Genomic DNA, 15,234 nt, shown 5'->3' with positions numbered 1-15,234 from the left:
TGTTTACTTGGTGTGTATAGTTACCTGGTGGTAACAGAGGTGTGGGTGTTTTTACATGGTGTGTATAGTTACCTGATGGTGACATAGATGTAGGTGTTTACCTGGTGGTAACAGAGATGTGGGTGTTTTACTTGGTGTGTATAGTTACTTGGTGGTGACAGAGATGTTGTTGTTTTACTTGGTGTGTATAGTTACCTGGAGGTGACAGATGTGGTTGTTTACTTGGTGTGTATAGTTACCTGGAGGTGACAGAGACGTTGGTTTTACTTGGTGTGTATAGTTACCTGGTGGTGACACAGATGTAGGTGTTTACCTGGTGGCAACAGAGATGTGGGTGTTTTACTTGGTGTGTACAGTTACCTGGTGGTGACAGAGATGTGGGTGTTTTACATGGTGTGTATAGTTACCTGGTGGTGACAGAGTTGTTGGTGCGCTACTGGTGGAATGTTCTGGAACCATGCTGTAAGTAAGTCGGAAACCGACACATGATACAACATTCTCGGCCGGAAGTACCATAAAAGCGTTGCTTCCACTGGTAACCAAACCAAATATATGATTCCCTGAAAACTGTATAGGATCGGTGTGGCTGCATTTTCTCCTACAATTCCAGATTGACATAAAAAAGTTCTAAAAATGCATTGAGATGTGAAAATAAACTCTTCATGCGCGGATTTGTTTCCTTTTCAAGGCTGTGAATTCCTTTAATTCATAACAAAACTTGCCTTCTTGAAACTAAAGCGGCTGTATACATTGTTTACAATGAAAGACGAATAGCATTGCAAATGAATAAATTTAGTTGTGAACTACTGGGGCATCTTTCGTCAATGATGAAATTAACAAACTTGTAGAAAAAAGAAGATAGAATTTAGATTCTGTTTACATGTCAGTTTTTCATTTGATGCTTTTGTTTTGTTCAAATTATGTTTGTGTATCGATATAATTGTTGCACAACTTTGTTAAGATATCATCAGTCATTCCGATAAATAGAATAATGGCCCTCAAAAATGTCCTTCTTTAAAACTGGTCTAGACACGAAGTGATGATAAAATCTGTGTAAAACTTGTTTTTATCTATAAAAAACTGGATCTTAAATTGGTTTTCATTTACTAAAGACTCTAGAGAGGGCAGAAAGAGTAACATTCTTAGTCCAGCTTATCAGAGTGAAACAATGTGAAGTAACTCCTGGGAGCTCAGAAGGATAAGAGAGTGACATAAAAGTGCAGTTAGGTCAACACTATACATATTTTCATCATCATGCAATAAACCAGAGGACAGAACAGTTGCCGAAGGCCGAAGGTAACATTTTGATCCGTGGGTTCAACATAACATATGTTGACCGAAAATCCAGTCTACATATGTTTAGTTATATTTCCTACCGTTGATATCTAAGAAAATGAATGGTGACAGATACATATAAATGATAAGACAGCAAGATTTCACCAACTTTAATTCTGAAATAAAGTGTCAATTACGTTCTATTTATAATCATTATACTCAATAGAACATTGGTTGAAAGAACATGACTTATACTGTCTTTCTGGATCTACCCTTTTCTCTATTTATTCGCACAGAATGTTTAACAAATTTTGAAGTTGAGTCACTATCGCTTAAAGGCGGAAATTTTCGAGTAACGACCTGGAAGTACCGAACAGTAATAAGCTGTGACATACATGTAAGCAGCCAATTTCGAGCTGTTGTCCGGTAATCATTGTTCTGGGGAAAACATTTGGAATTTATTCACTATGGAAAAGTAAAGAGAATGAATGGTTAAGATATAACAATGGATATTGCAACCAGTAGTCTAACGTTCAAATACAATCGGCTTTTAAGGTCATCCACTGATGAAGCGTGTTACAAGGCCATCCACTGATGAAGCGTGTTACAAGGCCATCCACTGATGAAGCGTGTTACAAGGCCATCCACTGATGAAGCGTGTTACAAGGCCATCTACTGATGCAGCTAGAAACTGGACAAATAATTTACCTTGAATAGAATATTTGAATTTGCTTGTTTTTTCAATGTGCTAATCGTGTAAACTAAGCTGTATAGCAGCTGATGCTTCTCAGTTGTCATATTGATTTTGTTCTTCAGACCATTTCCTTAGTGATAGTAACGCATATCATATTAATACCATTGGTAATGTAAACATCCTGTGTATGTAAAATGAGAAAATGAAATAACTTTCAACACCAGGTTACATATCAACAATGTTATCATTTGAAATCTGAGAAGAATAAGAATTAGGAACAATTCATAACTACGAACAAGGTAACAAAATTAAAAGGAGGTTAGAAATTGTAATCATAGAAAAATTGTTTTGCAGACACCTAAATGATACTTTAAAACAAAAATAAAACAAACAAAGGAATTAAAAACAAGAATAGAAAAGAGAATAAAAATTTCAGAACTAGACGAAGATTAAAAACCTACAATGCAACAAAAATGGGAATCATTATAGGAAAACTAAATTTTGAATTAGGAAACAAACAGAAAAAGTAGACTGATGATAGATGTAACTTTTACAGAAATAATTTTGAAACTCAATTACATTTATTTTTGCTGGTGTATCTTTACTAAAGAAATATAGAACTGTGTATAACAAGTTATAACTAAGGTCATTAATGATATTTCTCAACAACACAACATTTATAAGCTTACTGAAATGGACGTACCGTTCTGTTGCTATCATGCAATTTGAACTCGGTCATAGTTGTAATAATTCTTTCTACAACGTGGCATATTTGGAAATAAAATAAAGTAAATTTTGAAAATAAAGTTCAAAGTAAACAGAGAATAATAAATACCATAATACAATCTTAAAATATATTTTAATAGTAAAATCTTCAAATATGTTTTCCTATGTTTGGGATTCGGTAAAAGATTTTGACAAATTATGACTATTTCAGATCTGTATATGTATGAGGAAAAGTATGATTGATTAATGAAAGTACGATGTGAGACCGAAATGTTTCAATACTATTATAAATTTAGGAAGGCTCCCGGGCTTCTCAACCCTGACTATCATTTCTGCAATGAATGCAGTGAGGATATGAAATAAATTCTACAAAATTGCAACTTTATGTTTTGTTCGTGAATTCATTATGTATCTTATCAAATAATCGTTTGATTTTGATATGGTATTCATGGTATTTCAGAAACAACAAGAACATACAGATATGTCAACAGGATGAAAAGGAAACCAAATATGGAAAAAAAGAAATATTTATACGGAAGAAGTATAAAAACACATCCCCTGCCACCTCACTTATCGTAGACATACCGTCAGGATTAAGCTGGCCAATGGAATATTAAAATTATAGAATTAATCAGACTACTTGGTCTTATTTTCAGTTCCACAGGGATGATAAGCTTATGAATTGAAGGCAAAAGCAGCGGAGTATTTCTTTATCCAAATAACACTCATTATTGACGTAATTTTAAAGAGTAGTTCATTATATTACTTATTGTTATGACATCAATGCAATTTCACACCCGTTGCAAGTAACATGTATTGAACATTCCATATTGCTTAATACCATATCTTAATCTGAAATAAACATTGGAAGAAAATATTTTAAGATATAGCAATATATACATACCGATTACCAATTACAATTGTAGTTTGTAATTAAATATATATTTGTACCGTGGTACTAGATTTATGTTAAAGACCATAGCCAATATTCAACAATTAATATGGGTGCATCCTTCCAAAATTAGATGATTTAACCACACGGGACAATTACATGGTTAACTTGCTGATGTAACCGTTATTTCAATTCCTATCCAAGCCATTTAGAGTAACCTCTCTTTAATAAACGTTAAGTAAAAATTTTCGTTTACATTGGATACTACTGAATTATTGATAATGTGTTGATCAATATCAGTCTTACTACAATATAACACCAATAATTTTAAATATGTTGCAAATGTTTCTTAATCGAAAATTTCTATTAATTCCAAAATAATCTATTGACATCTGTTGATAAGGTTTTTTTTCTGAATGAGCATCTAGGATAGATACTTCCACATTCTAAATACTGTAGTAATATATAAATACTTATTACCGGTTACCTTGTATTAAAATGATTATGAGAAGAAACGTAACAATAGGAATAGGTATATTGACTAATTTGTGAAAAGTCTTAATTATAAAAATCCATTATATGAAAGAAAAGTCTGATAAAGTTATGAAAATTTGGTTTTAAACCAAAACGTTTCAGTATTATTGTAAAATTCAGGAAAGATCCTTGAGCTCCTCAACCCGAGACATCCTTTCTACAATGATTGTAAAGAGGGCAGGAAATAAATCTTCAAAAATGACAATTTCATGTATTGTTTGTGAATTCATTGTGTGTCTTATCAAATACTCGTTTTATTTTGATGTGGTATTCAAAAGTCCTTTCAGAAATAACAAGGACATACCGATATGTAAACAGGATGAAAGGCATACAAAATATGAAGAAAAAAAGGGGATGTTTAAATTATAGAATTATTTAGACTTGCAGTTGTGATCTCATAATATAAGAGATTAGATAAGCTTTTAGATAGCAAACAAAAGCAGCGAGATATTGGTTTACCTAACTCAGGGGCTGGTAGCCAGTCTACATTTACATTTCTTATTGGTGTAATTCTGATATGTACTTCTTTATATATTGCAATGACAACAATACATTTCAATACTGGTTGTAAATTACATATATTGACTTTGAAAATGCCAAATTTCTTAAAAGATGTACTCTTTATATGCATGAATGTATCAGGTATTCTATGTCTTCGTCATGATTTAAATATGACCTTTTACACCTTTAATAAGAATGTGCACTCAGTATTGACGTCTGTCCACTGTCCGTTCCGAATGCATGTCCTCTGGGGATCACCCTTAAGTATATATCCAAAATTACAGTAAATATCGACAGTTTGTCCCACTGTCTGGGCAACAATTGAATTGACCACTGATGGGTGACCTGTAAACTCTACAATTTGAAGCAATTGTAAATCTATTAAGTATACAAAGGTGTAGAGTATATTAAGCATTGCGACAACATCAAGTTAACGAGGGTATACAATATGAACTGAATACAAGAAATGTAAATATCATAGCCAGATGAAACTGCTCCCTACAGACACCTCGTCCTATTAAGATTCGTTAATGATGCTAGGGATCTAAAGTATTGCAACAACAACGAAAATATCAACATGTCTACAAAATCATCATATACAGTTTGATAAAACTAGGATAAATAATAAACAAAAGATTTGCATGGACCTGAAAAAGAACAAAGATAATGAAATCAGGTGTTTGGGAAAATAAGCGGCTTCAGGTTTATGGATAACTTTTTCTCTTTTTAATCCTGGAGATATTACAGTCTTCTATTGCCATGCGCTATAAATTGCGTCCTATTAACTTATTATATAATTTGCATTGAATATGTCGAAAAATACAATGCTAAAGTACAGGATTTGTTTGCAACAGAAGAACTCTCCTGTAGATATCATAAGTTATTTGTGAAACTGATACAAATATGTATGTGATTTAGACGATACTAAAGACTGATTACTATAAAACCGGATACGGTAAAAGGAACATTTCACTTCTCCATTCTTTTATCAAGATAAAGATTTTATGTATGGTTTAGGGATGGTGATTCTACACGGTCTGGACAGACACCAGAGCTTATTCAAACATCATCACAGTGTTTGTGTTCTGATGATAATCCACAAAACATCTATTTTATTCTGAAACTGCAATTCTATCTTAGAAAAACATAATACAGCGGAAACGTCGTTTTGAAACAGGAGATCACGTCATTTAGATAAAAAAAAATATGAATATATTTTACAGAAGGAGTAGCCTTCGGTGAGATGGTTTTAAAGACGGTCAAAAACAATATCTTTAAAATTTCATTTTCTAAACTTGAAACTCTATTTGTTGTGTGATGTTTCGATTTCATATTAAGTTTATGTCTTAAAATGTTTATGAATGTATAAATTAACTTTACGAAGGATATGAACATGTCAAACACGATTTACGTAATACTATGTGCAAGATGTGGGAGGCGTTATTAGCAGCGTTGTATTATCGTGGTTTATTAGGAAACAACAATACATGTAAATGTACGGCTATTTAACAATAAAAAGTGTTTATACATTGTTAAACAGAAATGTCTTAAAATGTCAAATGATATACCTGCAAGTTCGTAGTATATCATTCCTGTTACTGCTGTCGTCGATATCATACTATTGTCATTGATATCATATCATGGAGATTTTCAGGATATCCATGACAATAACTGGTTTTAAGAAGATGACGACACAGTTTACATCGATAGGACACGAGTACAAACACCATCGGGTAAGGATGTTGCTGTCCGTCTATAAAATTCCGTTCTATGGTATTCTGTCGCAATACCTATCCGGAAGTGAACACTTCTTATTTCTAGAAGAAAAAAAAGATGGTGAGCAGATTTGGTAACATGGCAGTCAATAGCATAATAAAAACCCATTGCCGTTATCGACCGTTGCAATTTGCTTTTTGTTGTGCATATTCAGATACCAAATTTATATAGAAATGTGCTACAACGTCACCTTTTTAACAATCTATTATTCCAATGTAGACTTTTTATTTAATGTATAACACAGTTATTGTTTCAGGTAAAATATTCATGTAAACCATGTATAGTATATCAATATACACTAGCATACAATTGTATACAATTTATAGTCAATAGAAATGACAGCTTTAAACTGTAAACGAAAAGACAACATCATGTTTCTTTCTTTCAAATAAATAATAATACTCCAATGCGGTATCCGTGTTTTAATGACAGAGATTAATATCTGGCATCAAATGTTCAGGTCTTGATACATTCTCACTTGATGCCGAAACGCTCTCAGTCCCAAATGGATGTGAATGGTGAAGAATATTTGTCCTGGCTCCTACATTCGGAATCATAAACGATAATACCATATAATTTGAGTAAGAAATTTCTGATTGAGGTACAAGGAATAAAGTCACAGAGAGAAGTAGGTTAAGAACCAGCTCCAAAAAAACTTCCCCACAAAGATTCAGAACAAACGTTAGGTAATATTCCTAAGAGTATGAAAGGTGTAGAAATTTCCTGTACAGAAATTCCTTTACCTATTTATACAAAATACTCATTAGAATCCACTTGGACTTTCAAGTTCAATTTTCCCCCTGTCAAAATCAGGGCTATCGAGAGCATAGAATGTGTGAAGAGGAGAGTAGCAAAGCCATTTCTTGGAATGAAAAACCTAATTTATGATGAAAGTTTAAAAAAAATTAGGACAACACTCACATTTCGTAGGAAAAGGGAAGAAATAGTTGAGACATATATGATAATGTATGTATCATAAAGTCACAAATAATATTTACACACCATGGAATAAAGTTACAGAGAGAAGTAGCTTAAGAACCAGCTCCAACAAAAACATACCCACAAAGAGTCAGAACAAACGTTGGGAAATATTCCTTAGAGTATGAAAGATGTAGCAATCTGGATATATATATATATATATATACAGACACTTTTCAAAATGTATAGGCTCTCTTATTAGTTCAGCTTATTTGCATCAATGTTATATATTGTAATCTGAACGAAATTGTGTTTCATCTATCCTTTTTACAATTTCACGGTTATGAACTCTCATTCTTTTTAACCGCTGGAGCATCACCCCTATCATCGGAATTAAATCTGTACAATTCAGTGAAATACATTATGTTTTTATACGTCTAGGCACAAACTGCCGTCTTTTTTTATAGCTATCAATCTTCTATTTGATACTTCAGTCTCATTTAGCATAAACGTTATCGTTAAAATCGATGTACGATGGGCAGCTTTTGTATAGTTACTCTATGTACATTGACTTTACATAGGAATACATAGGCTAGATTAGAATCATAAAGTGCAGTGACAACATTTACAATCAACATTATCAAATAAAGGCTCAAACAGGGTATACATAATGTATAGAGTGGTGTAGTCAGGTAATGGACGGCAACAATGAATTGGTTTTGATTTTGTATCAGGGACGTATATGGCAGGCATATACGTCCCTGGTTGTATTAACATATACATTGTGCAAACCCCGCCTTTAAAATGACAAAGCATTTTTTCCAAACCCATAAATTTTAAACGTAATTATTTGTGATTGAATGCAGCATTCCTTGAAGTTGGTGAACAGTGAAGCAGAATGGGGCTCGGGTATTATTAGTTATATATAATGTGTCCTGCCAACTGGAACGAAGGGAACCTTATATTGTAGTGATCATTATTATGTTTGAAATCTATGATATTCAGTGAAACGTGCACTTGTGTAAATAGCACAGTGGTCGACACTTGATCAGGTCCGTCCTAAGCGTCTCCCGGGATTATACTGTTACTGGTAGCGAATTTAAAGCGTGACGTACTACTAAATGGAAATACCATTGTGAAACCTTAATTCAATCTGTAAACAAACCGACCGGGCATTATAGGTATGCCAATTATCCTATTTGAACTGCTGTATAGGGTTTTCCAATGCTAGAATTTCGGAAATCTATCGTAATCTACCCATTGATGATTTTAGTTGTAGATATTGAAGGTTTGTGAACAATTATCCTGTAAAGTTAGGGTTTTACGTTGCATTTTTGTTGAACTAGATTTTTTATATTTCAATACAGATCTGTATTATACGTCCTTGATGTTTCCCGCTATTAGGTAAAACATCTCATTGACTTTGATGCAAAATTTTGTATAACAACACTTCCGGTAACTAGACGCTACGTGTCTGTCACGGAGTGGTCACCACAGCTAGCCTAGTGTTACCAGTGACGTCCCTGGTGTTACAATATAAATGTTTTTTTCATCAATCAAGGTACGACAGCATACCAGTACGGAGAAAATGCGCAAATTCCTTGTGGTATTCGCAGCTGTATGTGTGCATGTTGCTGTAGCACACAAGGGATTTCCTGCTGACCTATCTGAAGGTAAGCTTGTCTGTATGATCAGCTGATAAACCAAACACTAGCATCAGCATGTCTGCTTTCGTGACAAGCTGATGGCCAGATAATGCACGGACCTAAATTTTGTTGAAATATAGAATTTGTCAATGTAGAATTTGTCAATATATAATCAACTAAAATGTATGTACATGTATTGACAGTGTAATTTACAGTCATGGTCGATTGTGACAAATGCATGTATACGTATGTGTATATATTTGGATTAGGGAAGTCAATGGACACTATAATCAGAAATGATACATGTGGATGTTTGTTACATCTGTGCGATGTACATGGTGCTTGGTACAGTGTACACTACAATACTACATTGTACGTTATGCAATCCCTGTTATAAATTGTGACGTTTTGCTTTTTTCAGAGATGTACTGTGTTGGATGCAAGGCCACAGTAAAAGGTAATGTGAATAATAAAACTATTTCTAATCACTTGAACAGTTATGCAATTTCCATCAAACAATTATACTGACATTCACATACATGTACTCTGCAAAATAAAAAAAAGTAGTTCTAGGTACACATTGTCAGAAAATAGTGTGACATATTTACATTGTTTCTGAAAGAGGTTTTACATGTTCATGAATTATGCATGGTAGAACAGAGTTTATCTTAATAAATGTATTTAGAAATTTTAGTTAGTTCACAAAAATAGATATTAATTATAATATTTATAACAACAAGGACTGGCAACATTTACAGGAAATCAATATTTTCATATATTTTATGTCACTTGCAGAGCTTTCAGGGAGATTACAGTATCACACCTCGGAGAAAATGGAGATGAGAGTCAGGCATGCATTACAAGCGATTTGTCATGAGGATTACTTCAAATCTTACGAGTATAGCGCAAAAAAGCTTGTTAAAGCATGTGAACACTTAATGGGTAAGTTTGTACAAATTTGGAAATCCTGGTACATCAGTTCTAGAAAATATACTTTATCTAGATTAATGATCACTTGGTAAAATCTATTTCTCTCGGGAGCTTTGATTCATGGTTTCAAATTTTCAAAACTTTAAACCTAAATATAACCATTCATTATTCTTGTGGAGATTCTACCTTTAAAATCTATGACATTTCAGATATACACTTCCTTTAAAAATAGGACTGCTGTTGTGAAAACGATATGAAAAAAATATGTGTCTGCTTCATTGTGACAGTATGCCATTGTGACATTTCTATCAAGGGAAGTACTTCCCATGTTTATCAGCCGTTTGAATGCCTGATGAAAAAATATCAAGCACTGTGTGACCAATCAGACTGTATACATACAAGTGTTGTAATAAACATTGCAGGTTCTCTTTTTGTGTGTGTTCTTTTTTTTAGTTTACAATTTTTCAGCGTGTTAGTACTATTACAGAAAAAAAATTGTATGTTTAACACCAGGATTCCAATTTTGTTTGTAGATAGTCACCAACAAGACTTGGTGTATGTATTAAAGGATTACTATAGCAAGAAAAGTCGTAAAGGACATTCCTACCTGCACATCGCTCACATTATCTGCAACAAAGAGACATTTGCCTGTGGAGGAGCAGTTGAGGAGGAGGAGGAGAAATATGATCCTAAAGTAAGTATTCAAACATAACCAACACTAGAAATGTAGGTCTGGTTTGCTCAGTTGACAGAGAAAAAGAGGATCCTAGATAACAATGTGGTTTTTGCTATTGAATTGATGAAGTACGTTGTACTGTTTGGAATGACACATGCCTTTAAACAATTGTAATGCACTAAACAATGGTTTGTTGATGAAGTTTCATAATTCAAATATAATGTGGATCAATATGTTATTAAGGATCTTCAGATCAGGGAACTCATTTATTACAAGGTAAGCTAGATATCTACAAATAATATACATTTGAATATACATTTTCGCTTCAAGACATTCAAAAATTCTTTAAAATCATTAAAAAGATTGTGAATTACATTTTAGAAGTACACAATTTTGTAAAGGTTGGCTTGGAATGCCATTGTATCTGCTTTTCAAATCATATTGATTATGAATGTAACAGAAATCATGGTATCAAAGGTCCTGGTTATATAACAGAAATCAGGTTATCAAAGGTCCTGGTTATATAACAGAAATCATGGTATCAAAGGTCCTGGTTATATAACAGAAATCAGGTTATCAAAGGTCATGGTTATATAACAGAAATCATGGTATCAAAGGTCCTGGTTATATAACAGAAATCAGGTTATCAAAGGTCATGGTTATATAACAGAAATCATGGTATCAAAGGTCCTGGTTATATAACAGAAATCATGGTATCAAAGGTCCTGGTTATATAACAGAAATCATGGTATCAAAGGTCCTGGTTATATAACAGAAATCAGGTTATCAAAGGTCATGGTTATATAACAGAAATCATGGTATCAAAGGTCCTGGTTATATAACAGAAATCATGGTATCAAAGGTCCTGGTTATATAACAGAAATCATGGTATCAAAGGTCCTGGTTATATAACAGAAATCATGGTATCAAAGGTCCTGGTTATATAACAGAAATCATGGTATCAAAGGTCCTGATTATTTAACAGAAATGTGTATCAGAGATCTATGTAGGTTAAGATGTCCATGGAAAAAATTGTAAATTCAATCTAGATATTATACTATTATGATATATTAGGAACAGTAGAGAATTTTTTCCTAAAACAATTATTTTGGTATAAGTTATTGTAGTTTTAATGTCTCCCAAGAAACATCAAACATGCTAATGAGGATATAACTATACACATTACAGAAGGGCAAGATTGTCTATAATGATGACACAGACAACTTCGACATCCACTTTGGAAAGAATGTGAAAATGATGAAACCTGTCCGGGAATCTCTGGCACATGGAAGAGATGAACTTTGAAGCGTATACCAGACCAATTTGAAATATGACATTACAACACACACTCTATATAGCTGTCATTTCATGTTGTACTTTCCATAAATGTGTTAATGCATAATACCACTTTCAATGACTAGGATGTAGACTTTTTCATAAATACACAAAAATTTTTTTAGAATGATTTGGAAGAAATTTGAAAATGGATCAAAGGGAGATAACAAGTAATATTGTTAAATGTTGTGTGTATATTGTAAAAATCAATGAGTATGTAATATTTATCTACAGCCTAGTTTTTGATACATTTATATATTTTAATTAACTATCTACTGTTAAAATCAGTGTTAAATTTTACATTCATAACTAAGTACTACCCTAATGAATTCAGATTAAGTAAAATAATTGAACTACTATTATCTCACAGTACAGCAGCTCTTGCACCATAATGATGTATTTTGCAGAGTAAGTTATAATGTTTGATTGAAGTTATGTCAGCCTTGTTTAAGTACTGCGTATAATTTATTTGAAATCCCAAATATTCCTAGGATGAGCTAATGTGATAGTGATGTGAAAGGCTCTCGCCATGTCATGTTTGTTGCCATTTTGTAAGGAAATGCAGTGGTGATTTTGAATCAAGAATATAATTTGATTATGCAATGTTGTGTTACTGTGGGTATATCTGTTTGACAGACAGCACCACCCATATATAAACTTAAGTAAAAAAATGAAATTCTTCTGATTAGAATAACTTTTTAACAAAATCGTAGACTTAAGGCAGCATTTGGACGAGTTCTAAAAGTTAAAAAAACTGACCTATTATTTTTATGGAGGAAGGATGAGTCTCCTATGAATCTAAGTTGGTTTCTTTCCTTAGTTCCTTAGATATTTCCTGATTATACTTAGGACAAAGAGAAGATATGCACTGTGTTGTTGAGAGGAGCACACATCAGTTTTAAAGATGAGAGTATGTAAAAGAAACTGAATCAAATTTGGATCAACACCATTGTTGTATTAGCAAAAATGCTTCTAAAGGGATAATTTAAATAAGTACATTAAAATAAAAAAGTTTCAGAAATAACAAGAACAATGATCATTCTTCAAAATATTTTAAAGACATATTATATTGCTGTGAGGAAGAATGTTTTTCTCTTGTGAACCCCTTTTGTATGATCCTTTGAACATTGCACCGCTTGAATTCTGTTGTCTATACATGATACCAATAATTCAAACTGGATCTACAGGAAAATTGTATTCATGTTCAGGTCTGTGTTTGGACAGATTATTCAATGAATATTTGAATTTGTGAATTAAATGTATTATCATTTATATTTTGAATATGGTTAAATACCTTTAAATATTTAATTTTTACTTTACTATAAGCTTTTTATGTTGACATTTACTGTAAACATTCCATTTCTGTGTATTATTATGCAATTTACACGTCATGCTAACCTTGACTTTGTCCAAAATGTTCAAATACCATAATATACAATGAAATCCATTTTTATACTGTTTATAATCTTAATCATGTTTATTTCTAAAAATTGTAGTTACAGAAAGAATTGTCCGTAGTTTAAATTCATTTATCTGTTACAATACTCTTCTCAAAGACGCATGCATTATGTGAATTTTGAAATTTTAAGATCGAATCAAAATATTTTTTTTGTCATTTTCAAGAATCAATATTTCAAAAATAAGTTTATTTCATTTTTACAATTTATTTTGTAGTCGACTATTAATCATCAAGACCAACGATGTTTGTGATATCGCAATATTATTAACGATGTGTCGAATGTTTGTTGTAAAATAAGTTTTATATTGATTATCAATTTCTATTTTCATACTAATATATACCTTTATTGTGATAAAATATTATTACAGGTTGGTTGTGAAATTATCTGTCATATCAATAGATGTACTTTTATCCAGGTTATCTACGTCCCTGGTTTATCTATAATATAGTGTTTCTAATGTGACTTAGTTTTGTTTGCAATAAATAATGTTTACATATTTGTTGTTTTCTTACATATCCATATATATTTTGTTTGCATACATTTTTAACCCACCAACTTAGCTGGTTGCTGATGTTTTTGAATGTGAGTGAGATTGACATGGTTCACGTGTTAAGGTGATAGTTTTGACATTCTCTGTCCTCCATCTGCTGTCTAGCTACACTGACCGATTGAAACGAAGGGAAGTAACTCCTGGAGATCAGAATGAGGTTTTGATCGCGGTATCACATTTTGAGATTGGGATGAGTGCAGGCGATTTGAATCACGTTCGCTGTTAAAGACACAAACTTATATTGTAGTCAAAAGGACTGCATGATGAATTTTGCAAATTTATACAGGATATTTTTTAATTAAGACTGCATTTTATTGTTTTCAGAGATTGATATTTTCATTTAAAATATAAGTAATCAGTTTGATATACATGTACTTCAGTTTTGAATACGCGGCAGAACCCTTACCACGATACAGAGTCATTCAATTTCTTGCCCTTGACATCGCGCTTTTATCGACAAATAGGCTGTTTCTGCTTTAATATGAATACATGTTTACATTATTTACCTCATGCCTGACTAACCTATTATTACATTATCATTTATATTGCTTCGGGCAAGCAAACCTAAGACCTTTTTTTACAATAAGAAAATACAAATATAGACCATTCTGAAGAACGTCAACCCCGATACGTTGAAGACCACGTAACTTTTGAATATGTGTGTATTTACCTATCAGATGTGCTGGAATGCTTGTGGTATAAAACCCAATGATGAGCATTTCCGTGTCAACAAGACAGAGTTGTCCCCCCTTTAACGCATCAGTTTCTTGCGTTATGTGACACAGGTTAATACACTCATTATTTTTGACTGCAACATTCGGTACGTGTATGTTGTCATGGTTTCAGGTCTAGATAACAAAATTATCATGATTTGTTAGAGAAATAAAACTTCTCATAGCAAGCATGGTTCAAAGCCACCTTACAGTGTAACTTTCTTTTAGAATTAAATTTTGTTCTAAGATAACTGAAAGATATATTGAATGTACATGTACAAAAGGTAATAGCGGCTGCGGAAAAAGCTACATGTATATGTAACGAACAAGATGTCTACTACAACGTAGTCACACACAAAGTGTAAATCATTTAGGATGTACTTCATATTCTACATAGGGCGATGTTGAGTATACAATGTGTGTGTGATACATACATGTACCTTACATACAAAAAATAGATAAAATATATATATTGAATTGTTCATTGTATGCATTTGTTTCAATATATGTTACAGCACGTCATCTGACTTAAGTCATTGTGACATTTGAAGATTCTTCTTGTCAATGTATTTCGTACTTACTAGTATACATACATCTTTCATTTACAC

At 32.5% G+C, this 15,234-nt stretch overlaps 1 protein-coding gene and 1 pseudogene across 1 annotated transcript; one reads left to right on the top strand and one right to left on the bottom strand.

Moving 5' to 3' along the window:
- Positions 1–6,506, bottom strand: part of LOC132551380 (uncharacterized) — a 100,344-nt pseudogene extending 93,838 nt beyond the window's left edge.
- Positions 6,507–8,431: 1,925 nt separating this feature from the next.
- On the top strand, positions 8,432–11,970 carry LOC132551431 (uncharacterized). The gene is made up of 6 exons (XM_060215568.1): positions 8,432–8,497; positions 8,878–8,989; positions 9,384–9,419; positions 9,758–9,904; positions 10,426–10,586; positions 11,757–11,970. Exons 2-6 carry the CDS (start codon positions 8,905–8,907, stop codon positions 11,871–11,873), a joined length of 546 nt encoding a protein of 181 aa, XP_060071551.1. The 5' UTR covers positions 8,432–8,497; positions 8,878–8,904; the 3' UTR covers positions 11,874–11,970.
- The last annotated feature ends 3,264 nt before the right edge of the window (positions 11,971–15,234 follow it).

Source organism: Ylistrum balloti, unplaced genomic scaffold, assembly GCF_031769215.1.
Source record: "Ylistrum balloti isolate Yb309-2 unplaced genomic scaffold, AGI_CSIRO_Ybal_v1 Utg370196, whole genome shotgun sequence".
In the NCBI taxonomy this organism is placed as follows: Eukaryota; Metazoa; Mollusca; class Bivalvia; order Pectinida; family Pectinidae; genus Ylistrum; species Ylistrum balloti.
Note: the sequence above shows the minus strand (reverse complement) of the source record. Positions and strands in the feature narration are given on the sequence as shown.

Bases quoted from the DNA above. Each gene is read 5' to 3' on its own strand.
- LOC132551431 (XM_060215568.1), top strand. From the start codon at position 8,905: ATGCGCAAATTCCTTGTGGTATTCGCAGCTGTATGTGTGCATGTTGCT. The intron at 9,905-10,425 runs GTAAGTTTGTAC...TTTTGTTTGTAG, and splicing joins AGCATGTGAACACTTAATGG to ATAGTCACCAACAAGACTTG. The intron at 10,587-11,756 runs GTAAGTATTCAA...TACACATTACAG, and splicing joins AGGAGAAATATGATCCTAAA to AAGGGCAAGATTGTCTATAA.